We start from the raw sequence: 27,075 nt of genomic DNA on the forward strand, positions 1-27,075 counted from the left end.
TGTTGGCCTTGTGTATTTTCGGGAGGCAGCAGAGATCTCCAGGGAGTACGTGGCATGAGAGCACGTTGGGTGCTCTGAAGGTCTGGGTCCAAGGTCTTGATCAGTCTGTTGAGTTGGAGGGTGTGTCCTTGGTTGGATCTGCGGGTAACTGTCTGTAGTGTTCCTGGTTGTTGAGTTGTTGGTACACTTCTTTGCAGTAGTCCATTCTGTTCAGTATGACGGTGGCCCCTCCTTTGTCTGCTGGTTTGAAGACGATGTTGCGGTTTGTCTTGAGAGCGCGGATTGTGTTGCCTTGTGCTTGGGCGACGTTCGGGGCTGTCTTGTGAATGCAACTGATGAATCTGGCATTGACGCGATTCTTGACAGCTTGAGCATACATTTTGAGTCTAGGGCAGCGGCCATCTGGAGGGGTCCAATACGACTCTTTCCTCTTCGGTTGCTGCACCACAGAACTCTCGGTCTGCTGGCCCGGTTCATTGGTTGTCTCATTGGGTTCGCTGTCGGCCTCTTGTGGTCTGTGGAAAAACTCCCGGAGCCTCATTCGTCTGATGAATTCCTCCGTGTCTGCCGCAAGACTGATGGGGTCCATTTATGTGGTGGTACAGAAATTGAGCCCTCTACTGAGGACATCGATTTTGTCTGGTTCAAGGGTGTTGTCTGACAAGTTGTTATCTTCAATGGAAGGAGTGATGCTGGAAAAGTGGATTCTCATATTAGACACATGCATACACCGGTCTCTCACACACACACACACCTCTCTGACACCTCCCACATGCACACATTCACATACACTCACACCTGTCCCAGTCTTACACACCTCACACACACACATACCTCACACCCACCTCTCACACCCTTCTCTCTCACACACACATTCCTCTCTCTCACATACACTGTGCACCCACAGTTATCTCTCTCCGAGGCTCGAGCTCCTCCTCTCACAGCCTCCCCTTGCCTCTGCCGCCACTCAGTCACTGTTGCCCCCTTCTCTCTCCCGCTTCTCCGTTTCTGGCCAATCCATTTCCTGCTAGCTCCTGCCTCACTTTCAATTTTTGCTCTTGGCCATTGGCTTTTCTGTCCAGCAACAGCGAGATTGAATAAACCAAATGGGCCTCCTTACAAGGGCGAGGATGAGCAGGCTCTTTGAGGGGGTAGAAGATGTGTTCGAACGTTGCGGGGGGGGGGGGGGGGGGGGGGGGTGTGCGCACAAACCACGTTCATATGTTTCGGTCCTGTCCAAAGCTGGAGGATTACTGGCAGGAGGTTTTCAGGGGAATCTCTAAAGTGGTGCATGTGAAACTGGACCCGGGCCCTCGGGAGGCCATATTCGGGGTGTCAGACCAGCCAGGGTTGGAAACGGGCGTGGAGACAGATGTTGTAGCCTTCGCCTCATTGATCGCCCGAAGGCGGATCCTGTTAGGGTGGAGATCAACCTCTCCACCCTGTGCCCTGGCGACCTGCTGGAAATCTTGACGCTTGAAAAGGTCAAATTTGAACTGAGGGGAAGGCTGGAAGGGTTCTACAATTCATGGGCGTTATTTATTATGCACTTTCGAGAATTGGGTCACATTGAACATTGGGGGGGGGGGGGGGGGGGGGCGCGCGCTGGGAGGGTTGGGGAGAGGAGAGGGACTCTGTGTTAATGGTGACTATGGGTGATTCCTGATTCCTTTTTGTCATTTGTTTATGTTAACAAGTGGGCTAATGTCTGGGGTTTGATGGGAGGATGTGATCGTTGTTATTGATATGGGAATTAACATTATATTCGTTACTGACTATTGTTTGTTGTTGCGTGTAAATTTGGGAGAAAATGTGAAAAAGGAGAATAAAAAATATATTTTTAAAAAATCAAATGGGCCAATCAGAGTACGACCTCTTGGAGCACTAGGTGCAAATAAGATGACTGGATTTTTAAAAACTTTGCAAGGTCGAACCAGCATTCGCCAGTCAAGTGGTGGCTGAAATCTTTACTTGGTAAATTTCGCTGGGAGTTAGGTTAAATGTTGTCCTATATTGTTTCTGGTCACTTGATCTGCATGTCAGGGTGATTGATTTCTGGAGTTCCCAATGCCATATTTCAGATAAGGTGTTGATGTTCGGGTGGATAAAAATCCCAAGACACTTTTCAAGGAACAGTAAGTTCTTAGTTTATTGACCCTCAATAAATATCACAAAAATACTGTCTATTTGTTATAGTCCCCAACAACAGCACTTGCATGGTAATGTTAATTCATTGTGGAATTCTTGTTGTGAGATCATACAATACATCCTAGTACTCTTATTGATATCTTGACAGGTTTGACATACTGCAGACTGTTAGATCGGTCCCTCTCTTGTTAAATGCATTTTGCCACTGTTATTTAACTCCTGCTGAAATCTTGCATTTTGGCACCAATCGTAGTACTACCATACCCCATGATGTTACTGAACTATTAAGTCAGAGAATGTGAATTCAAATCCAATTATGGCTGAATTCAAATTCTGAATTTAGGGGATAATAAAAGCCCGTGCAGTAAAACGTGTAAACTTACATCAGTGGTCATTATATGCACTGTGGAAAAGTGAGTAAATACCCCAAATTCAGGTGGGTGGGTTGGGTTTAATGCCCTTCGAGCCTCTCTCCGGCCCCCTCTTTCCTCTGTTTGTTGCAGCTGTTTATGTTTGAAGTGTTGGTGGGGAAGGTCAGGAGGCTCGTCAGCTCTCGACATTCAGAAGGGAAATGTGATCCTCCGATCACAGCTTTACTTTTCCACTTTGTTCAGCTACTCACATTTTCAACTGGGCTTTGAGTGCCAAAGTCGTGCGTCGTGCCAGATCTCAGTCTGACTGAAACTTCCCCCCTGAGCAATTGCTTTCATACTCTGCAGCAGAGCACTTCTGCTGCAACGAATTTAAGAAAAAAAGTATTACACCACATGATGGCACTCCTGGACTACATTTTTACCCACAACTTCAGGAGTCTTAAGCTCTGGGATTCCCTCCCTAAATCTCTCATGCCCTTTACAAGCCACTCCTTCAAATCTACCTCTTTGACCAAGCTTTTGATTGCCTGTCCTAATATTTCTTCATGTGGCTCAGTCTCAAGTTATGACTGATAACAGTCCCATGAAGGGCCTTGTGACATTTAAGGTACTCGTGGATGCCAGCTATGAAAACAAAAACGAAAAGATTTTGTTCCTTCGCCTCAATCTCTCAATAAAAAAAACATTCTTGCATTGTGGACTCACCAATTAAAATAGGCTAGCAATTTTCCAAAGTCAAAGTGCCTTACTGTGAACACTGTAGAGCTATTATTTCCTGAACCGCACTGCCTTTTATTTCAAAATACCTTTCGACACAAATAGGAGCACTATGCAAGTTTTTCATTTTGTAAAAGGAAATGTATTTGCTAGAACAACTTGTCCATGTAATAAGGCAAATAAGATATCCCCCCCCACCCCGCCAAAATTCTTCGAAACAACCCAACTCCGCTCCAGTCTGTCTGTATCTGACGAACTGTGTGCATCTCGGTTGGTTCATATTGTCCCGAATGAAGCCTCGCGGTGTTTAAAATGCATCAAAACAGAGGGGATAACAGAGGCAAATTGTCAAATTAAACCAATTTCAAACCCTGGCTAGCTGTCCAATGTCGCTGATGATCCTGGTCTTATCCTTCACAATACATGTACATGAATCCTCAAGGATGTGAAGCTGAATGGGCGGTATTCCAATCCAAGCACCATGTGAAGACTGAAGGGGAGTTTGTCTGTTTTTGGGGGTGGGGTCTCTCTCCCCAGGACTGCTGCGTTATCCAAATGGGAACTCTCCGAAACATCCCTCCTGTCTCCAGTGCTGGCGGTTGGGGTGAAGAACCATTCCCCCGGCCTGGGCCCTTCCTTCATTTCTGCTTCTTCTGGCCCGATGCCTCCTTCGCGCCCTTCAGCTCCTTCGCCCAGGTGTCCCGGAGATGGGCCACCTTCTTGCTCAGCTCGTCCAGCCTGCGGGGCGCGTCCGTCCGCTCCCGCAGCCGCTCGGCCGCCTCCCGGCCGCCCCGCTCGAGGCGGCTCAGCAGGTAGACGGTGAGGCGGGCCGCCTGGCGGATGGGCGGCGTCTTGGACAGCTTCTCGATCAGCCGCGCGTTGTTGAGCACCGACATCAGCATCCTCCGCAGTACCATGGCGGGGCCTCACCGTCGCCCTCAACTCACCCTCCCGGCTCACTGCTCGGCCATCCATTCCCTCCCCTTCCCCCATCTCCATGGAAACGGTTCGACCGCCTCGGCGATCGGCAGTCCCGCTCCAGGACGAATCGTTTTTTTTAAAAAAAGATTCTCTTTTCATCTCTTTGCTCGATCGTTTTTTCTCCTGCTAGTCAACGCGCGCGACAAATAAGATAAAGAATAAAACTACGCAAACCGCCGATCGTGACCTTGTTCTTGGATTCTCGGATCGGGCGGGGACCATCGGCACAGAGCCGGTGGTGGCCCGGACGGGTTTAAGCGGGGGACGACGGGGGACGGAGATAACGGTCGGTTTCCGGTTGCGTGCGGGCGATTTCCTGGCTCCGGTTGCTGAGCGCCGCGGCTCTCTCGCCTGTCGGGCGCCATGGCTGTGGTGCTGAACGCCCTCAACAGTGACTCTCACGTGGAGCTGAGCCAATACCGGGACCAGCACTTTCGGGTAATGTGTCCGCATAAACTGGTAGCAAGTCAGTGACAACTGACCGCTAACCAGCCCACCACTACTTACCTCTTCTATCACAGTCAACGGGTAACTGTAGACAGTGAGTGAGCTGCACGAGTGCCCGCGGCTCTGATCCAGCCTCCCCGTTAATTCGGTTCCAATTTCTTGGGGGAAGCAAAACCCCCCCAAAAACATGACTTCCACCTGGCAATAAAATAGTTGCCTTTTACATCCCCAGCACGGCTTGGATGAAGGAACAGGGTTTGTATTTGACACTTAATATTACCAGGCACAGGAAGTTGGCAGAAGTAAGAAAATTACAAAGGGGCTAGATTAAAGGGAGTGAGGTGGGCGGGGAATGTTGGCGGATGGAGTTCAGTGTGGGCAAGCGTTGAGGTTGGATTTGGATCCCTGAGAGGCGAGCAAGAATATTTTCTTAATGGTAAGAAAGTTGGGACTGTAGAGGATGAAAGGGATTTTGGATGTCTTTATTATTAATGGAATGTTGGCCTTTATCTCCCAGGGATGGGAAGGAGTAGAAGCTGTGTCTGTGCAGAGCCTTGGTCAGACAGTATCCAGTAATGTATATGGCACTGCAACTCAGGAAGGCTATGAGTGAAATCCAGGACAAGGGGCAAAATCTTAAATGTAGAGATCGGTCATTCAGCACTGAAATCAAGACATGCTTTTCACAAAGATGGTGGAAATCTGGAACTCTTTCCCCCACCCCCCCGCCCCTGTAAAAGACCACGAAAAGACAGAGTGCCAGTACAATAAAAATATTCAAGACCAAATGTTGGCAACTTTTTTTTATCATGTAAGTGTATCTGGGGAGGTGGGTCAATTCAGTTGAGAAACCGATCAGCTATGATTCAGTAGAACGATGCAACAGCCCAAGGGCTGAATGGTCCACTTTTAATCTGATATTCTGATTATCAGCCATTTAATGAATTTTGAAGTGTAGTTTCTCTTGGGGATTTTGCATAGTAAGATCCCACAAAAATAAATGACCCCTTAATGTACTTTCAAAGGTGATGATTGAGAAGTAACTCCACTGTTCCTTTTCAGGTTGTGCCAAGATATCTTTAATACTAACCAGGAGCTGCTTTAGCACAGGGCTAAATAGCTGGCTTTTTTTTTCTTCCCTGCCGTCGTCTTTCCCCAAGTAATCTTTCCTCCGGGGCCTCTGCGTATCTCCTGTCCACTCTCAAAATCTCCCCCACTAACCTCTCCCTTTCCGTACCCTCTGTCTTCTCCCTATGAGCCCTAATGGAAATTAGATCTCCCCTGATCACCGCCTTCAATTTCAGTCTCTTTCCAGTCCTTGATTTGGAGCGGTCCAGTGCTGGATCCAACACTGTATTGAAGTCCCCTCCCATTATCAGGCCTCCTATCTCCAGGTCCGGAATGCGCCCCAACATGCGCTTCATGAATCCTGCATCATCCCAGTTCGGGGCGTATACGTTTACCAACACCACCCACGTCCCTTGCAGCCTACCGCTCACCATTACATATCGCCCTCCATTGTCCGCTACAATAGTCTTGGCTTCAAATGACACCCGCTTTCCCACCAATATTGCCACCCCTCTATTCTTCGCGTCCAGTCCCGAGTGGAATACCTGTCCTACCCATCCCTTTCTTAACCTGACATGGTCCGCCACCTTCAGATGTGTCTCTTGGAGCATGGCCACGTCTGCCTTCAGTCCCTTTAAGTGCGCGAACACTCGAGCCCTCTTCACCGGCCCATTCAGGCTCCTCAAATTCCACGTTATCTGCCGGATTGGAGGGGCTCTCACCCCCTCCACGCCCCGCCGACTAGCCATCTCCTTTTCTGGGCCAGTCCCATGTCCACGCCTCCCTCACCCTCCAGTCCCCCAGAGGGGGGACCCCTGTCCCGACCACCTCTTCTGTGTCCCATTCCCTTTCGGCCAGTGCAGCAGCAACCCTTCCCCCCCCCTCGCCCCCGCTAGACCCCTGTCTAGCTTTTTTGCTCCCCCATGTCACTCCCGTAAGTCAGCTGACGCCTGCTGACCCCGGCTTCCCCCGCCGTCCCATTGACCTCCCCGCGTGGGAGTCTCCCAATCCATGTGCATTCCTTCGTTCCCCTTCCCACCTTTCTTCCCGCGCGCGGGAAAACACCCCGCGCTTTCCAAAGCCCGCTCCGCCCCCTCTGGCGCAGCTCCTGTCGCGGCCTTGTCTCTCCCCCCCCAGCCCATGTAACATTTCCTGCGCATGATTGACCCCCTATATACAACAACCATTACACATCAAACCCCAAAACATCCCCCCCCCACCCTCACAAACCCTCAGTTAGAGTCCAACTTTTCGGCTTGTACAAAGGTCCACGCCTCTTCAGGCGTTTCAAAGTAATAGTGTTGGCCCTTGTATGTGACCCACAGTCGCGCCGGCTGCAGCATTCCGAATTTCACTTCTTTCCGGTACAACGCCGCTTTGGCCCGGTTGAAACCCGCTCTCCGCTTTGCAACCTCCGTGCTCCAGTCCGGGTATATTCTGATCTCTGCATTGTCCCACTTACTGCTCCGCTCCTTCTTGGCCCATCTCAGGATCCACTCTCTGTCCGTGAACCGGTGGAACCTCACCACCATCGTCCTTGGCGGCTCATTTGCCTGGGGCTTCTTCTCCAGCACCCGATGTGCCCCGTCCAACTCCAGCGGCCTCGAAGGGGCCTTCGTGCCCATCGTCGCCTCGAGCATAGTGCTCGCGTATGCCCCGGCATCAGCCCCTTCCACTCCCTCAGGGAGACCCAGGATTCGCAGATTCTTTCTCCTCGACCTGTTCTCCAGGTCTTCGAGTCTTCCCGCCCACCTCTTGTGTAGCGCCTTGTTCTGCTCCACTCTCATCGCCAGGCTCACGAGCTCGTCCTCGTCCTGACTGATTTTTTTCTGTACCTCCTGGATCTTAGCTTCGTGGGCCTTTTGCGTGATCCCGAGTCCTTCAATTGCCGAAAGCATAGGCGCCAACATCTCTTTGCGCATCTCCTCGCGCTGCTCCTCGAAGCAGCGCTTGATGAACTCCTGCAGCTCCCCTTTGTCCCTGGCCGCCGCCATTTTGTTTTCTTTCCCTCGCTTCTCCCGTTGCTCCAGTGCCGCTCCTTTGGCCGTTACACTTCTGGTCCGTTTCATAGAAGTTGGCAGTGTTTGCTTCACCAGTCTGCCCCAAAAGGTCTATGGAAACTCCTGAAAAAGGTCTGAGAGTCGGTTCCAGAAGGGAGCTGCCGAATGCGCGACCTACTCCTCCATGGCTGCCACCGGAAGCCTCATCCCTGCTTCTTCAATGGCCTTGGTAGATCGTTTCACAGTTTTTCCCTCTGCTGCTAGAATTCACCTTTGATAGAGTCAAGTCAGATTGCAGCTTTAAGCTTGCCCTTCCCCCGCCTGCATGCTGGAAGAGGCTTTTGTCTAAACCTGCAGCCAAAGCCAAATCTTTTACTGTTTCTGCCGGGTCTGGCAGCCAAAAGACATAACATTCCTGGGGGACACTGTCAGGGGAATGCTGCAGTCTTCTTCCCACACTGGGAAATGTCAAACAAATGCCGTGGGGGCCCTGTAAAAGAGCCCAAAAGTCCGTTCCAAGCGGGAGCTGTTGAATATGCGACCTAGCTCTGCATAGCCGCACCCGGAAGTCCAATAGCTGGCTTTTAAAGCAGGCCAGCAGCACGTTTCAATTCCCGTACCAGCCTCCCCGAACATGTGCCGGAATATGGCGACTAGGGGCTTTTCACAATAACTTCATTTGAAGCCTACTTGTGACAATAAGCGATTTTCATGTTCTTCTGAACAGGTGAATTCAGTTTAAGGTCTTATCTGAAAGATGACACTTCCAACAATGCAGTGCTCCCTCAGCACTGGCTGAAGTGTCAGCTTTGATTATGTGCTCAAATGTTTGGTATGGAGCTTGAATACATGAATAACAAGCTCAAAAGTGAGGCTGTCATCAATAAACCTGGTTATTTCACTCCATTGCATGTTACCGGCCAGTAGTTTAACTTGAGAACTTTAAAAAATATATATATATATATTTTATTGAAATTTTTCGTTCACAATTTTTTCCCCTTACACTTCAAACATAAAGAAAATTTAACAGTACATGTAACATGATAACCACACTCTTTAAAAAAAAAAGAGTAACTAACCAACATGGTAAACTAATCAATTAACATAAAATGAAACTTTCCCCTCCCTCCCCTCGCCCCCTCCCCTCCCCCCTGGGTTGCTGCTGCTGGTCATCTATCTTCCCTCTAATATTCCGCTAGGTAGTCGAGGAATGGTTGCCACCTTCTGGTGAACCCTTGAGCCGATCCTCTCAGTGCAAACTTAATCTGCTCCAGTTTTATGAACCCCGCCATATCGTTTATCCAGGCCTCCAGTCCGGGGGGTTTCGCTTCCTTCCACATGAGTAAAATCCTACGCCGGGCTACTAGGGACGCAAAGGCCACGACGTCGGCCTCTTTCGCCTCCTGCACTCCCGGCTCATCCGCAACTCCAAATAAAGCTAACCCCCAGCCTGGTTTGACCCTGACCTTCACCACCTTCGAAATCACTCCCGTCACTCCCCTCCAATACCCCTCCAGTGCCGGGCACAGCCAAAACATATGTGTGTGGTTTGCCGGGCTTCCGCCGCACCTCCCACACTTGTCCTCCACTCCGAAAAACCTGCTCAACCTTGCTCCTGTTATGTGTGCTCTATGTAGCACCTTAAATTGAATCAGGCTAAGCCTGGCACACGAGGAAGAGGAATGTACCCTGCTTAGGGCATCAGCCCACAGACCCTCCTCTATCTCCTCCCCGAGCTCTTCTTCCCACTTTCCTTTCAGTTCGCCCACCAGCTCCTCCCCCTCCTCTCTCATCTCTCGGTATATCTCTGACACCTTGCCCTCCCTAACCCACACCCCCGAGAGCATTCTATCCTGGATCCCCTGTGTCGGGAGCAATGGAAATTCCCTCACCTGTTGTCTTGTGAACGCCCTCACCTGCATATACCTAAAGAAATTTCCCCGGGGCAGCTTATACTTTTCCTCCAACGCTCCCAAGCTCGCAAACGTCCCGTCAATAAATAAATCTGCCACCCTCCTAATTCCCAACTGGTGCCAGCTCTGGAATCCTCCATCCATCCTCCCTGGGGCAAACCTATGGTTGTTCCTAATTGGGGACCCCACCAGGGCTCCCAGCACACCTCTCTGTCGCCTCCATTGTCCCCAGATATTTAATGTTGCCGCCACCACTGGGTTTGTGGTAAATTTTTTTGGTGAGAACGGTAGTGGCGCCGTCACCAGCGCCTCTAGACTCGTCCCTTTACAGGACTTTCTCTCTAGTCTTTTCCACGCCGCTCCCTCTCCCTCTATCATCCATTTACGGATCATCGCCACATTGGCGGCCCAATAGTAGTCGCCCAAATTCGGCAGCGCCAGTCCCCCTCTATCTCTGCTACGTTGTAAGAACCCCCTCCTTACCCTCGGAACTTTCCCTGCCCACACGAAGCTCGTGATGCTCCTGTCTTATTTTTTTAAAGAAGGCCTTAGTGATCAGTATAGGGAGACATTGGAATACAAATAGGAACCTTGGGAGGACCATCATCTTAATTGCCTGCACTCTGCCCGCCAGTGACAGTGGCTGCATGTCCCACCTCTTGAAGTCCTCTTCCATTTGTTCCACCAGTCGTGTCAGATTAAGTCTGTGCAAGGTTCCCCAGCTCCTGGCTATCTGAATCCCCAGGTATCGAAAGTTTCTTTCCACTTTCCTTAAAGGCAGGCCATCTATCCCTCTACTCTGGTCCCCAGGGTGTATCACGAAAAGTTCACTCTTCCCCATGTTAAGCCTATATCCCGAGAAATCTCCGAACTCCCTCAATATCTGCATGACCTCTGTCATCCCCCCACTGGGTCCGTCACATACAACAGTAGGTCATCCGCGTAGAGTGACACTCGGTGTTCTTCTCCCCCTCTAATCACCCCTCTCCATTTTCTGGAGTCTCTCAGCGCCATGGCCAGTGGTTCAATTGCCAACGCGAACAGTAATGGAGATAGCGGGCATCCCTGTCTTGTTCCCCTGTATAGTCGGAAATACTCCGATCTTTGCCGACCCGTGACCACACTTGCCGTTGGGGCCCCATAGAGGAGTTTGACCCAGCTAATAAACCCGTCCCCGAACCCGAACCTCCTCAGCACCTCCCATAGGTACTCCCACTCCACCCTGTCAAATGCCTTCTTTGCATCCATTGCCGCCACTATCTCTGCCTCCCCCTCTACTGGGGGCATCATTATCACTCCTAATAGCCGTCGCACGTTGACATTCAGTTGTCTCCCCTTTACGAATCCTGTCTGGTCTTCGTGCACCACCCCCGGGACACAGTCCTCTATCCTTGATGCCAGCACCTTTGCTAGCAATTTGGCGTCCACATTTAGTAGTGAAATAGGCCTATAGGACCCGCACTGCAGCGGATCTTTATCCCGCTTCAAAATTAGCGATATCGTCGCCTCCGACATTGTCGGGGGTAGAGTCCCTCCCTCCCTGGCCTCGTTAAAAGTCCTCACCAACAGCGGGGCCAGCAGGTCCACATATTTTCTATAAAATTCCACCGGGAACCCATCTGGTCCCGGAGCCTTCCCTGCCTGCATGTTCCCCAGCCCCTTGGTAACCTCGTCCACCCCAATTGGTGCCCCCAGGCCTTCCACCTCCTGTTCCTCCACCCTCGGGAACCTTAATCGGTCCAGAAACTGTTGCATCTCCTCTTTTCCCTCCGGGGGTTGGGACCTATAAAGTCTTTCGTAAAAGGTCTTAAACACCCCGTTTATCTTCCCTGCTCTCCGCACCGTAGCTCCCTTTTCGTCGCTAATTCCCCCTATCTCCCTCGCCGCTGTCCTCTTTCGCAGCTGATGGGCCAACAGGCGACTAGCCTTTTCCCCAAATTCATACCTCATCCCCTGTGCCTTCCTCCACAGCACCTCCGCCCTCCTGGTGGTCAGAAGGTCGAACTCCATCTGGAGTCGTCATCTCTCCCTGTACAGTCCCTCCTCCGGGGTCTCCGCAAATTCTCTGTCCACCCTTAAGATCTCCCCCAGTAATCTTTCCCTTTCCTTGGCCTCTGTTTTCTCTTTGTGGGCCCTGATGGAGATCAGCTCTCCTCTGACCACCGCCTTTAGTGCTTCCCATACCACTCCCACTCGGACCTCCCCGTCGTCATTAGCCTCCAGGTATCTCTCGATACATCCCCGCACTCTTCCACAGACTCCCTCATCTGCCAACAATCCCACATCTAATTGCCAGAGTGCACGCTGCTCCCTCTCCTCTCCTAGTTCCAGGTCCACCCAATGTGGGGCATGATCCGAAATAGCTATGGCTGAATACTCAGTTTCTTCCACCCTCGAGATCAACGACCTTCCCAGAACAAAAAAATCTATCCGGGAGTACACCTTATGAACATGGGAGAAGAAGGAGAACTCCCTGGCCCTCGGTCTAAGAAATCGCCATGGATCCACTCCCCCCATTTGGTCCATAAACCCCCTAAGCACCTTGGCCGCTGCCGGCCTTCTTCCGGTCTTAGATCTGGATCTATCTAACCCTGGGTCCAGCACGGTGTTGAAGTCTCCCCCCATTATCAAGTTTCCTACCTCCAGGTCCTGTATACGTCCCAGCATCCGCTTCCTAAATCCCGCATCATCCCAATTCGGGGCATATACGTTAACCAACACAACCTCCATTCCCTCCAGCCTGCCACTCACCATTACATATCTGCCTCCACTATCTGCTACAATGCTCCTTGCTTCGAATGATACCCATTTCCCCACCAGTATGGCCACCCCTCTATTCTTTGCATCCAGCCCTGAATGGAACACCTGTCCCACCCATCCTTTCCTTAACCTAACTTGGTCCGCCACCTTCAGGTGCGTCTCCTGGAGCATAGCCACGTCTGCCCTCAGTCCTTTCAAGTGCGCGAACACTCGGGCCCTTTTAATCGGTCCATTTAGGCCTCTCACGTTCCACGTGATCAGCCGCACTAGGGGGCTACCTGCCCCCTTCCCGTGTCGACTAGCCATCACCCTCTCTAGGCCAGTCCCACGTCCCGATTCCGCGCTCCCACTCGTTCCCCAGGTGGCGCATTCCAGCCCTGACCACCCTTTCTTTAGCCAATTCCTCTTTGATTTCTGCAGCAGCAACCCAGTTATCCCCCCCCCTCCCCCCGCTAGATCCCCCTCTAGCGTGATTGCTCCCCCCATATTGCTTCCGCAAGTCAGCTGACTTCAACTGACCCCGGCTTCCCCTGCTCACTCCTTGACCCCCCCGTGTGGGGAACTCCCATCTACCTTGCGCCTATCTTCCCGCCATCATCTTTCTGGCGCGGGAACATCTCTGTAGCTGACCCGCCCCTTGTGGCGCAGCTCCCTCTCCCACCCCACTCCCATTCTTCATCCTCCGCCTATGTCTCTTCTTTCCCCCCCCACCGGCGCCCACATTTCTTAGTGTCCCCCCCCTTCCCAATTTACATCTCTATATACATCGACAGTGACATTTCCCTCTAGTATCAGTCCCTCAGTTCCGATCCAAATTCTCATCTTTAATAAAGGTCCATGCTTCTTCCGCCGTTTCGAAGTAGTGATGTCTCTCCTGGTACGTGACCCATAGTCGCGCCGGCTGCAGCATCCCGAACTTCACCTTCTTGTGTAACACCTCCTTGGCTCGATTAAAACTCGCCCTCATTCTCGCCACCTCCGCACTCCAATCCTGGTACACCCGTACCACTGCATTCTCCCATCTACTACTCCGTACCTTTTTGGCCCATCTCAGAACCACTTCTCTCTCATTAAAGCGGTGAAATCGCACGATTGTCGCCCTAGGTGGTTCTCCCGCCTTTGGTCTCCTCGCAGGGACCCGATGACCCCCCTCCACCTCTAAGGGGCCCGAAGGGGCCTCAGCTCCCATCAGCGAGCTTAGCATCGTGCTCACGTAAGCCCCGCAGTCCGCTCCTTCCACTCCCTCAGGGAGTCCCAGGATCCGAAGGTTCTTCCTTCGTGCTCTGTTTTCTATGGCCTCAATCCTTTCAATGCACTTTTTGCGGAGCGCCTCGTGCGTCTGTGTTTTGACCGCCAGGCCCAGGATCTCGTCCTCATTATCCGTCACCTTCTGCTCCACCACGCGGAGCTCTGTCTCCTGGGTCCTTTGTGCCTCCTTAAGCCCCTCAATTGCCTGTAGCATCGGGGTCAGCACCTCCTTCTTAAGTAGCTCCACACACCGTCTTAGAAATTCGTCTTGATCGGGCTCCCATGTCGCCTTGGCTTTCTCCGCCGCCATCTTGCTTCTTTTTCCCTTCTGTCCCTATCGTCGAAGATTCCTCGCGATGTAGCCGCCGCCGTCGATATTTTTCTCTTTCGTTGGGGGGGACACCCTATTAACTCACCCCACACCGGGTTTCGTCGTGAAACAATTTCCCGTTGGGGCTCTTAAAAGAGCCCGAAGGTCCGTTTGAGCTGGAGCCGCCGAAACGTGTGGCTTAGCTGGGCATCGCCGCACCCGGAAGTCTAACTTGAGAACTTGATGTCAGAATTAGCAGATGATGAAGGGAAAATTCAACATACTCTGGCTTCTGATGTGCTTCAAAGCATTGGTGTAAATCACAGATTGATAATGCACAGTACTTAACATCTGTTTCAAGAGAACACCCAGCAGACCCAGATTCCACTTTGGCAGTTGGCATACTTTGGGTCTGGATGTTTGTGAGCTGAAATTCATCTCCCCTCCCAGCAAAACTAAAGAGCTGGTAATTGACTTCAGGAAGCAAAGTACTGTACACACCCCTGTCAGCATCAGCGGGGCCGAGGTGGAGATGGTTAGCAGTTTCAAATTCCTAGGGGTGCACATCTCCAAAAATCTGTCCTGGTCCACCCACGTCGACGCTATCACCAAGAAAGCACAACAGTGCCTATACTTCCTCAGGAAACTAAGGAAATTCGGCATGTCCACATTAACCCTTACCAACTTTTACAGATGCACCATAGAAAGCATCCTATCGGGCTGCATCACAGCCTGGTATGGCAACTGCTCGGCCCAGGACCGCAAGAAGCTTCAAGGAGTCGGGAACACTGCCCAGTCCATCACACGAACCTGCCTCCCATCCATTGACTCCATCTACACCTCCAGCTGCCTGGGGAAAGCGGGCAGTATAATCAAAGATCCCTCCAACCCGGCTTACTCACTCTTTCAAATTCTTCCATCGGGCAGGAGATACAGAAGTCTGAGAACACGCACGAACAGACTCAAAAACAGTTTCTTCCCCACTCACCAGACTCCTAAATGACCCTCTTATGGACTGACTTCATTAACACTACACCCTGTATGCTTCATCCAATGCCAGTGCTTATGTAGCTACATTGTATATGTTGTGTTGCCCTATTATGTATTTTCTTTTATTCGCTTTTCTTCTCATGTACTTAATGATCTGTTGAGCTGCTCGCAGAAAAATACTTTTCACTGTACCTCGGTACACGTGACAATAAACAAATCCAATCCAATTTTGGGTGCAGTGTTGAATTTCTCCCTTGATATCATGCAATAGATTGTAGAGTAGTGCTACTGTGCATAAATCTAATTTATTTTTATTGTCCTGGGTTTAAATTTAAAATCTTTGTTTTTAAGGGAAGCCGATATGAGCAGGACAAATTACTGAGATACAGCTGCACTCTCTATGTTGGGAATCTGTCGTTTTACACTACGGAGGAGCAAATCTATGAACTCTTCTCAAAAAGCGGTGATGTTAAGCGAATCATCATGGGTTTGGACAAAATCAAGAAAACATCATGCGGATTCTGTTTTGTGGAGTATCTTTTATGTGCTACTACGTCAAGTTTTTATACTCTGCTGTGCGAAGATCATTTTCAAATAGCAGTTAGTTTCATTAGATAAGTAAACTGTAGTGGACTAATATAAAGAGTTTTGGCCTTAAAAAGGCAAAACTTGCATTTCTACAATGCCTTTCATGACCACAGACATCCCAGGTGTTTTAGGCAGTGAAGTATTTTGAAGTGTAATGCAGGAAACCTGACAGCCAGTTTACGAACAGCAAATTCCCAGTACCAGCATTGGGATAACAGTCCAGTAATTTGATTTTGTAGTGTTAATTGAAGGATAAAGGTTTGTCAGGGCATTAGTGCTAACTTATCTACCCTTCAAAATAGTGCCATACGATCTTTTACTTCCATCAAGAAGGCGCCTTTGGTTTACGACCTCATCTGAAAGACGGATAGGAAGCCCTCATAAGTCTTTCCTTCCATTCAGTGCTATCATGGCTGATAGTTATCATCTAATGCTTTCTGTAGAGACAGGTTCACACTTTTGCATGGAGAAGTAGTGCCCAATGGCTCTCCTCAGTGCCCAATGGCTCAGCTCTTGTTTTTAAGATTTTAAAAATTTGTTTATGGGACGTGGGCATCGCAGGCTGTGCCAGCATTTATTGCTCATCTGCAATTGCCCTTGAGGGGGCAGTAAAGAGTCAACCACATTGTTATGGGTCTAGAGTCTCATGTAGGCAGCGATCCTTCCCTAAAGGGACATTTGTGAACCAGGTGGGTTCATGGTCATCATTGGACTTTTTAAATTCCAGATTATTTTTTTGTTAAATTCAAATTTCGCCATTCGCAGTGGCAGGATTTGAACCTGGATCCTCAGAGCATTACTCTGATTTACGAGTTGAATGATAATACCACTACGCCACCGCCTTCCCTAAATTATGTCTCTTTGTCCAAAACTTCCCAACATGGTTTCTCTTGATCTACCCCATCAAAACATTTCAGATTCCTAAAAAGTTGAATCAAATCACCCTTTAATCTATTCCAGGAAATATAAGCCTTTTTTTGTAATCGCTCCTCAGAATCTATCATTCTTGGCGCTCGAACATTCTGGTAACTCTGCCCAGCAATGCCAATTTTAACTTTGAGCTGCATTGCCCAGAATTAGTACACATCTGGTCTAACCAAATGTGGTCTAACCAGGGCTTTGTCTAGCTGCAGCAAAATTTACTTCTCTTTATATTCTAGCTACTTAGTACAATTATTTTTTTCTAATATGTCTTACTTTAGTTTTCTATACTGGACTACATTTTCTGAGGACATCCCCCCCACCCACACTTGATCATCTCAGAGCTCATTTAGAGTAGCGTTGGGCTGAGCCTGGAAGTAGACTTTCAGTTTCCCCTTGTCGGAAGAACCTAAAAAGGAGCTTTATTTTGCATGTGTGCCTGCATTATCCCAGGCTTCCGTGTATAACATGGGAACCATTTCAATGAGCATGGAAGTATTCTACTCCTATATCGATATGCCTCATCTAAAAACATGTAAATTTCACTGAAAAACATAGTGAAAAGTTAATTGCTGATGAATCCCTATCTTTATGCATCAGTACTTGTTCAAGTGGTTATTCTTAATGTTTAATTAGATATTACACACGTAGTGATGCTGAACAGTGCATGAGATTTATTAATGGAACGCGCTTGGATGATCGAATTATTAGAACAGATTGGGATACTGGCTTCAAAGAAGGCAGACAGTTTGGTCGAGGGAAATCTGGTGGTCAGGTACATTGTTTCAGTATGATACTGTGCATGCAATCAAATTTTGTAAAATGAAAACTCAAAAGATCAAACACAATCTTTTCAAAATATAGACTAAAGCAATTATCACCATAGTGTGAATTTCAAAAATGTTTAGACATAGGAGCAGAATTAGGCCACTCGGCCCATCGAGTCTGCTCCGCCATTCAGTCATGGCTGATATGTTTCTCATCCCCATTCTCGTACCTTCTGCCCATAACCCCTGATCCCCTTATTAATCAAGAACCTATCTATCCCTGTCTTAAAAGACACTGACTTGGCCTCCATAGCTTTCTGCGGCAATGAATTCCATAGATTCACCACCCTCTGGCTGAAGAAATTCCTTCTCATCTCTGTTTTAAAGGATGGTCTCTGAGGCTGTGCCCTCGGGTTCTAGTTTCTCTTAGTGGAAACATCCTCTCCACGTTCACGTTCACTCTATCTCAGTATTCTATAAGTTTCAATGAGACCCCCCCCCGCGCCCCCCCCCCCCCCCCCCCCCCATCTTTCTAAATTCCATCGAGTACAGACCCAGTGTCCTCAACCGTTCCTCGTATGACAAGTCCTTCATTCCGGGTTTCATTCTTGTGAACCTCCTCTGGACACTCTCCAAGGCCAGCATATCATTCCTTAGATACGGGGCCCAAAACTGCTCACAATACTCCAAATTGGGTATGACCAGGACCTTCTACAGCCTCAGACGTACATACCTGCTCTTGTATTCTAGCCCTCTCGGCTTGAATGCTAACATTGCATTTGCCTTCCTAACAGGCAGCTGAACCTGCACATTAACCGTAAGAAAATCCTGAATTAGGACTTGTATGTACCTTTGTGCTTTTGATTTCCAAAGCTTTTTCCCATTTAGAAAATAGTGTATGCCTCTATTCTTCCTACCAAAGTGCATAACCTCAAACTTTTCCACATTGTAATCCATCTGCCACATCTTTGCCCGCTCTCCTAGCCTATCCAGGTCCTTCTGCTTCCTTAACACAACTTGTCCCTCTACGCATCTTTGTTTTATTTATGTTTATAATAAGTGGAGCATCACTTACATTATCAACCAGTGGTTAAAAAATAACCAGTTCCGGCAGTTGAATTATGTTTGGAACTTGTCTGTTAACCCCTAAGAATTGAATGACAGTGTTATCATGTTATGTATTACTGTAAGGGTGTGTACGCCCCCCCCCCCCCCCCCCCCCCCCCCCCCACTGCTGACAGCTTATTTTTTCCAAAGAAGTCGATAAACGGCTGCCGCATCACGGCGAACCCTGAGAAAGCCAGCCATGTCACTAACCCATACCCCTGATTTTGGGGGATCTGAGTCCCTCCATGCCAATAAAATCCGTCTCCGGGCTACCAGGAAGGCAAAGGTCAAGACATCGGCTTCTCTCACCCCCTGGACTCCCGGGTTGTCTGACACACCAAAGATCGCCACCTCTGGACTCGGAACCACCCTTACCTTCAGTACCCCCGACATGATGTCAGCGAACCCCTGCCAGAATCCCCTAAGCGTCGGACATGCCCAAAACATTTGGACATGATTCGCAGGCCCACCCCCGCACCGCCCACACCTATCCTCCACCCCTTCAAAGAACCTGCTCATCCAGGCCACAGTCATATGCATCCTCGCTCCCATTCCATCAGCTCCTTATAAATCTCCCAATACCTTCCCGTTTTCGACTTTACCTTGTCCTTTAGCCCCGAGGGGTGATAGGTGCGTAAAGGTCGATACTTGCCTCCGCGCAAAGTCCCTCACCGGCAAGTAATGGAACCCATTCTTTCCAGGCAGCTCAAACTCCTCCTCCAACTCTTCCAGACACGGAAAGCCCTCGTCTATAAACAAAGGATAGTACAGAACAGGAAGAGGCCCTTCGGCCCCCCAAGCATGCGCCGATCATGGTACCTGCCTAAACTAAAACCATATGCATTTACAGAGTCCGCATCCTTCCGTTCACACACTATTCATATATTTGTCTAGATGCCCCCTTAACTGCTGCTATTGTATCTGCTCTCACCACCTCTCCATATATTTACCACCCTCTGTGTACAAAAATTTGCCTTACACTTCTGTTCTAAACTTTTCCCCATGCATTTTAGACCAATGTCTCCTAGCACTTGGCTCTCCAACCCTAGGAAAGAGCATCTGACTATCCACGCCACTCATAATCTTGTAGTCCTCATCAGGTCGCCTCTCAACCTCCGTTGTTCCAGTGAGAACAGACCGAGTTTATCTAACCTCTCAAATGCCCAAACCGCTCGATCCTCGCCCGCAGCCACCCCCGGAACCCCCCATCCAGCCCATCCCGGACCAAACTGATGATTACCACAGATCGATGCCCATACCAACGCCCTCTCCAGCTCCATGTGCTACCGCCACTGTCCCCACACCCTTAGGGCTGCCAGTACTACTGAACGTGTGGAGTACCTGGCCCGTGAGAACAGCAGCGGCGCCATTAACAGAGCCCCCAAACATGTGTCCCTACATGAGGCTGCCTCTACCCATAACCATCTCGTCCCCTTCCCCACTACCCACTTCCTGACCATCGCTATGTTTGCCAGCAAGGAATAATTTATTAAAGTTTGGAAGAGCCAGCCACCCCCCCACGACCCCGCTCTAGCAGCACCTTTTTCACCCACAGGGTTTTACCCACCCACACAAAACCTGAGATCACCACATTCACCTTCTTAAAAACGCCTTGGGTCACTGTCTGTGCGGAGTCTGCATGTTCTCCCTGTGTGTGCGTGGGTTTCCTCCGGGTGCTCCGGTTTCCTCCCACAGTCCAAAGATGTGCGGGTTAGGTGGATTGACCATTCTAAATTGCCCTTAGTGTTCAAAAAGGTTAGGTGAGGTTAACGGGATACGGGGATAAAGGGGTTAGGGTGGAGGTGTGGGGCTTAAGTGGGGTGCTCTTTCCAAGGGCCGTTGCAGACTCGATGGGCCGAATGGCCTCCTCCTGCGCTGTAAATTCTATGATTGGAAGGCTCTGGAAAACAAACAAGAACCTCGGGAGTACCGTCATCTTTACATCTGGACTCCCCCCACAAGTGACAGTGGGAGCGCATCCCACCCTCTAAAGTCCCCCTTTATCTGCTCTACCAACCGAGCCAGATTCCGCTTGTGCAGCTGCTCCCACTCCGTGGATGCCCAGATACCGAAAGCTCTGCCTACCACCTTGAATGGCACCTCCCCCATCTCTTCTCCTGCCCCCTGGCCTGAATCGGAAATACCTCACTTTTACCCATGTTCAATTTGTACCCTGAAAACCGGCCAAATTCCTCTAGGATTCCCACAATCCCTCCAATCCCCCCCCCTCCGTACTATCGCCTGCCAGTCCCCCGACGCTCTCAGCGCCACAGCCAATGGCCCTATAGCCAAGGCAAAAAGCAGTGGGGAAGGTGGACATCCTGCCTTGTCCCCCGGTGCAGCCTAAAATAATCCGAGCTCACCCGGTTCGTCCACACATTCACCACCGGTGCCTGATAGGGGCTGGTTTAGCACAGTGGGCTAAGAAAGCTGGCTTGTAATGCAGAACAAGACCAGCAGCGCCGGTTCAATTCCCGTTCCAGAATCCCTGCCCAAACCCAAACCATCCCAGGACCTCCCACAAATAGTCCCACTCTACCCTGTTGGAAACCTTCTCAGCATCCATTGCGACCACCACCTCCACCTCTTGTCCTTCGGAGGGCATCCCGATTAGTAACAATTATTCATTTCAACTTAAACTTCTCTTATAGCGAGAGTTTTATTTGTACTGAAGACTTAATATACATTGACATTTGGTATTCAGTCTGTGCTTAAGTCCAATCCTCTTGACAGTAGTGTGTTGGAATTCGCATACCTATAGGGATCTGTGACTTGAGGAATGTTCTGCAAAGTTGGGTCACTGTCTGTGCAAATTCACCCCGTGTTTACGTGGATTTTGCCCCCACAGCCCAAAGATGTGCAGGATGGGTGGATTCGCCACGCTAAATTGCTCCTTAATTGGTGAAAGTGAATTGGGTACTCTAATTTTTTTTATTTAAAAAGAAAAAAAAGGAATGTTCTGGAGGTCTCGTGATATAAATACAAAACTATACAACCAGGGTTAAGCCAAAAATCAATCCTATTGCACCAGTTCTCAACGAATAATTGTTTATATGATGCAGGTCATGTTGGTGCTGTTACAATTTTTATTTTACTGTCGGTTACAATTTTGTGAAGTTGTGGATTTATTTTTATTTTTTAAAATAATTTTTATTGAAGTTTTCACAAAATATCAACAACAGAATGAAAAAGGAACCCAATAGAACTAAATACAGAACAAAATAAAACAACCCCTGTGCCCCCCTCCCCCAGACAGAAGTAATAAATTAACACCCCGAATTAACACAAAGCAAACATAGCAAATATATACACCCCCTCAGATCCCCCAGTGTAAACAAACAAAAATAAAATAGAACTCCCCACCGCCTGAAGAACCCTTGCACCGATCCCCTAAAGGCGAATTTCACCCTCTCCAATTTAATAAACCCCGCCATATCGTTGATCCAGGATTCCACGCTTGGGGGCCTCTCATCCTTCCACTGAGGAAGAATCCTTCGCCGGGCTACCAGGGACGCAAAGGCCAGAATACCGGTCTCTTTCGCCTCTTGCACTCCCGGCTCCCCTGCAACCCCAAATATTGCGAGCCCCCAGCCCGGTTTGACCCTGGATCCTACCACCCCCGACACCGTCCTCGCTATGTCCTTCCAAAATTCTTCCAGCACTGGGCATGCCCAGAACATATGGGTGTGATTTGCTGGGCTCCCTGAGCACCTAACACACCTGTCCTCACCCCCAAAGAACTGGCTCATCCTTGTCCCGGTCATGTGTGCCCTGTGCAGCACCTTAAACTGTATGAGGCTGAGCCTCGCGCACGAAGAGGAAGAGTTCACCTCCCAAGGGCATCTGCCCATGTCCCCTCTTCGATCTCCTCTCCCAACTCCTCCTCCCACTTACCTTTCAACTCCACCACTGAGGCCTTCTCCTTCTCCTCCTGCATCACCTGGTAAGTTTCCGAGATCTTCCCCTCTCCAACCCACCCCCCCGAGAGCATCCTGTCCTGTACTGTACGTGGTAGCAGCCGCGGGAATTCCACCACTTCCCGCCTGGCAAACGCCCTTACCTGTAAATATCTAAAAGTGTTACCCGGGGGGAGCCCATACTTCTCCTCCAGCTCACCCAGGCTCGCGAACTTCCCATCCACAAACAGGTCCCCCAACCTTCTTAACCCTGCCCTGTGCAACCCCGAAAACCCTCCATCTATTCTCTATCTCCCATCTATTATTGGGACAAACCGGTGTTTCCCCCTTATTGGGGTCCACACCAAGGCCCCAACTTCCCCCCTGTGCCGCCTCCACTGCCCCCAGATTTTGAGGGTAGCCGCCACTACCGGGCTCGTGGTATACCTCATTGGACGGAGTGGCAGCGGCGCCGTTGCCAGCGCCTCCAGACTCGTACCCTCCCAAGACGCCGTCTCCAGCCTCTTCCACATTCTCCACCTTCGGAAACCTCAATTGGTCCAGAAAGAAGCCCATCCCTCCCTCCTCCAGTGGGGGCTCGGACCGATACAGTTCCTCAAAAGTCTCTGAAAACCCCATTGATGCCAACCCCACTCCGAACCACACTCCCTCCTCTATCCATAACTCCCCCGATCTCCCTAGCTGCGTCCCGCTTCAGAAGCTGATGCGCCAGAATCCGACTTGCCTTTTCCCCATACTCCTAAATCGCCCCCTGGGCCTTCCTCCACTGCGCCTCCGCCTTCCTGGTGGTCAACAGGTCGAATTCGGCCTGGAGGTTACGCATCTCCCTCAAAAGTCCCTCCTCAGGCACCTCCGCATACCTACTGTCTACCTTCACCATCTCCCCCACCAGCCTCTCCCTCTCCCTCTGCTCTCTCCTCTCCTTGTGGGCCCTAATGGAGATCAGCTCTCCCCTAACCACTGCCTTCAGCGCCTCCCAGACCATCCCCACTCGGACCTCCCCGTTATCGTTGGCCTCCAGGTATCTCTCAATGCTTCCTCGGACCCGCACACTCACCTCCTCGTCTGCCAACAGCCCCACCTCCAAGCGCCACAACGGGCGCTGGTCCCTCTCCTCCCCCATCTCTAGGTCTACCCAATGCGGGGCGTGATCCGAAATGGCTATCGCCGAGTACTCGGTATCCTCTACTCTCGCTATCAGCGTCCTACTCATAATAAGAAAGTCGATCCGGGAATAAGCCTTATGAACATACGAGAAGAATGAAAATTCCCTAGCCCCCGGCCTTGCAAATCTCCAAGGGTCCACCCCTCCCATCTGGTCCATAAACCCCCTCAGCACTTTAGCCGCCGCCGCCGGCTTCCTACCCGTCCTAGACCTGGAGCGATCCAGTGCCGGATCCAACACCGTGTTAAAGTCCCCCCCCCATTACCAGGCCGCCCCCCCCCGCTTCCAAGTCCGGGATCTGACCCAACATGCGCCGCATAAAACCCGCATCGTCCCAGTTCGGGGCATACACGTTGACCAGCCCCACCCTCTCCCCTTGCAGCTTACCACTTACCATTACATACCTGCCACCATTGTCTATCACAATGCTCGACGCCTCGAACGATACCCTCTTTCCCACCAAGATCGCCACACCCCGATTTTTGGCATCCAGCCCCGAATGAAACACCTTACCTACCCACCCCTTCCTCAATCTTACCTGGTCTGCCACCTTCAGGTGTGTCGCCTGGAGCATGAACACATCCGCCTTCAGCCCCTTCAGGTGCGCGAACACCCGGGTCCGCTTGACCGGTCCGTTCAGTCCCCTTACATTGCAGGTTATCAGCCAGATCAGGGGGCTACCCGCCTCCCCTCCCCTCCCCTGCCGACTAGCCATAACCCCTCCTCGGCCAGTCACGCGCCCGCACCCCACGCTCGGCCCGTTCCCCACGGCGGCCGACCCCTGTCCCAGCCCCCTCTTGACCATACCAGCAGCAACCCGGCTCTCCCCCTCCCCCCCCCACCCCCCCCCGGGCTAGGACCCCTGCTAGCTGCTTTGCTTCCCCCCCCCATTGCACTCCCGTAAGTCTGCTGACCCCGGCCACTCCCGCCTCTCCTTCGACTCCTCCCATTGTGGGACATACCCACCTCCTCCATTACCCATCAGCGGGCTCTCCGCCTCCCCCTTCCATCCCAAACGTGGGAAACAACCCTCGCTTCCCCGCCCTGGTCCCGCCCCCTCCAGCCTTCAACGCGGGAAAAAGCCTGCACTTTCCACCTACCCGGCCCCGCCACCTCTGACGCAGCTCCTTTTACAGGCCCAATCGCCTCACCCCCGACCCGGGCCTCCCCCTCCCCCACGGGGCCCCATTCCCCCTACCGGCCATCCACCCCTACTCCATTTACTTACCCCCCTCCAAGAGCCCACCCGACAGACCCAACCAAAACAGTGCCCTAACCACCCACATCGAACCAAAAAGAAACAGGAGCAAAAACCCCCCCTCAAAATGTAACACACCAACAGCAATCCCCGACCACCCATCCCGACCCTCAGTTTGTGTCCAGCTTCTCGGCCTGAACAAAGGCCCACGCCTCCGGAGACTCAAAATAATGGTGCCGGTCCTTGTAGGTGACCCACAGTCGCGCCGGCTGCACATGCCAAACTTCACCCCCTTCCTGTGCAGCACCGCCTTCGCCCGGTTGTACCTGGCCCTCTTCTTCGCCACCTCCGCACTCCAGTCCTGGTATATTCGAACCTCCGCGTTCTCCCACCTGCTGCTCCTCTCTTTCTTGGCCCACCTTGGAAATGTCGAAAAAATGCCGTTGGGGAACCTGAAAAGAGCCCAAAAGTCCGTTCCAAGCGGGAGCTGCCGAACGTGCGACTTAGCTCTGCATAGCCGCAACCGGAAGTCGAGTTGTAGATTTATAACGTGATCTGGTGACGACTATGAAATATGGTATTGGTCACTAACATCAATCAGTTTCCTATATCAGAAGCACCTGAATAAAGGGAATACTGTCATGTGTACCTGGTTGAGACATAGAACAGTTTTTAGTCAACAAGTGGTTTTATTCTGACACAAGAACAGAAAAGGCTGGATAAACTCTGCAGGTCAGGCAGCATCTGTGGAGAGAAACAGTTAACATTTCAGGTTGATGACCTTTCATCAGAACTGAAGAAAGATAGAAATATTAGAGCTTTTCAGCGAGTGGAAGGACAAATGTCTGTAATAGGGTGGTGGGCAAGGAAGATTGACTCTGATTTTTGACTTATATTTGGTGTAGTGGTATGTATGCCCTTAGAGAAATAGGTGGCAGTGAATGGAAGAGAGAATTGTAACAGCACCAACGTGAGTACAAATAAACCTCTCTCTATAATAGAAGTTTAAGTTGAAATGAATAATTGTTACAAAAATGGTTGTCACTTGATGAAAGATGAAGATTGAATTTCAGCAAAACTGGAGATCATAATCTTTTCATCATCCACTTAAGGGCAGGCTGACACTGACACTGTCAACATTCATCAAGGTGTAACAATTCAGGAATCCACGAAACAAAATACAAACTTAATGTTATACCATTAGATACATTCAGTTCTTCTGTACTTATGGGCAATATGCAGTTTGATTTCCGAATATATTTGTATTTTGCAGGTACGTGATGAATATAGGACAGATTATGACGCTGGCAGAGGTGGATTTGGAAAACTAGTCCAGATGCAGAGAGTCCCAGAACCAAGACAGAAATTCTAGACTTTCACCGACTGTACATTTGAGATAATAAAGCTAGAATCTTCATAGAAATCTGGGATTGAAGAATACAGCTGGGATTGAAGAAAACAGCTGACATGTTAATGCCTACAGCTTTGTGCTGTTCGTTCTTTCATCGGCCCAATGAACTCTTTTATCCAGTTTCAAAAAAGACCCACCCAGTTTCTGAGGTGCAATCATTGTGTCCAATTTTGGTTCTTTTTAAAGTTGTAATTTTTGTCACTCCTAATAAAAACAGAATAAAAATTAGATTGTTTAAAGTTGCCTTTGTAACCTGATGCAAAAGGCGTTGCAAACCTTGTGTGCATTTTCTTATAACCAAAGTTAGGATGATTGAAATAGCAATTTGAAATACTCCTGAAACCTCAAAAATCAATTTCTAAGGTTCATAGAATCATAGACACCCTACAATGCAGAAGGAAGCCATTTGGCCAATAAACTATGCACCGACCATTTGAAAGACCACCCTACACCGATCCAATCCTGCCCCATGCCTGTAACCCCAACTAACCTTTGGACACTTGGGGGCAATTTAGCATAGCCAATCCACCAACCTGCACATCTTTGGACTGTGGGAGGAAGCCGCAGCACCCGGAGGAAACCCACGCATACACAAACTCCACACAGCTGCACTCCCTGCTGAGCCTGAGAACAATTTGTTCTAGATCAGTCAGGTAAGGAATGGCCAAGGCAACATGCAGCCAATTTAAAGTGACACTGAGTATGAAAGCCATTGCATGCATTTCGTTGGTAGCTCCAAAGTCATTATCACAAAGGCCTGGATAGACTCCTCCAATTGCTCTGTAAAACCACGCAGTGCAGCTGGAAGTGCTGCTAGTATCTTGCACATTCTTTGCTGTTGCTCCAGAAGTATTCTTGTTCTAACATGGTCACCCTGCAGCTTAAGGAAGTGCAGTCAGAACAGATGGGTGACCAGTAGCCTGAAGAATTAGTAGGCAGGTGGTCAGGAAAGCCCCAGAGAGCATCTAGAGAACCATTTTTGTGTTGTAAAACGGTGATAGTTCTGGGGAATACAGCCAGAGCCAAGTTCATGGCTCTGGGTAGC

General features: G+C 50.1%; 2 protein-coding genes across 3 annotated transcripts; one reads left to right on the forward strand and one right to left on the reverse strand.

Moving 5' to 3' along the window:
- Positions 1-2,122: 2,122 nt before the first annotated feature.
- LOC140389685 (protein NCBP2AS2-like) lies at positions 2,123-4,357 on the reverse strand. The gene has a single exon (XM_072474062.1). The coding sequence runs from the start codon at positions 4,154-4,156 to the stop codon at positions 3,878-3,880; it is 279 nt and encodes a 92-aa protein (XP_072330163.1). The 5' UTR covers positions 4,157-4,357; the 3' UTR covers positions 2,123-3,877.
- Positions 4,358-4,483: 126 nt separating this feature from the next.
- Positions 4,484-26,258, forward strand: LOC140389684 (nuclear cap-binding protein subunit 2). Of its 2 annotated transcripts, none has more exons than XM_072474059.1 (4): positions 4,484-4,658; positions 15,308-15,489; positions 17,102-17,240; positions 25,893-26,258. In XM_072474059.1, exons 1-4 carry the CDS (start codon positions 4,584-4,586, stop codon positions 25,989-25,991), a joined length of 495 nt encoding a protein of 164 aa, XP_072330160.1. In that variant the 5' UTR covers positions 4,484-4,583; the 3' UTR covers positions 25,992-26,258. The 2 variants fall into 2 exon arrangements, with proteins under 2 accessions (XP_072330160.1, XP_072330161.1); XM_072474060.1 differs by lacking the exon at positions 4,484-4,658 and adding an exon at positions 4,730-4,922.
- The last annotated feature ends 817 nt before the right edge of the window (positions 26,259-27,075 follow it).

This window comes from Scyliorhinus torazame, chromosome 14 (assembly GCF_047496885.1).
Source record: "Scyliorhinus torazame isolate Kashiwa2021f chromosome 14, sScyTor2.1, whole genome shotgun sequence".
In the NCBI taxonomy this organism is placed as follows: Eukaryota; Metazoa; Chordata; class Chondrichthyes; order Carcharhiniformes; family Scyliorhinidae; genus Scyliorhinus; species Scyliorhinus torazame.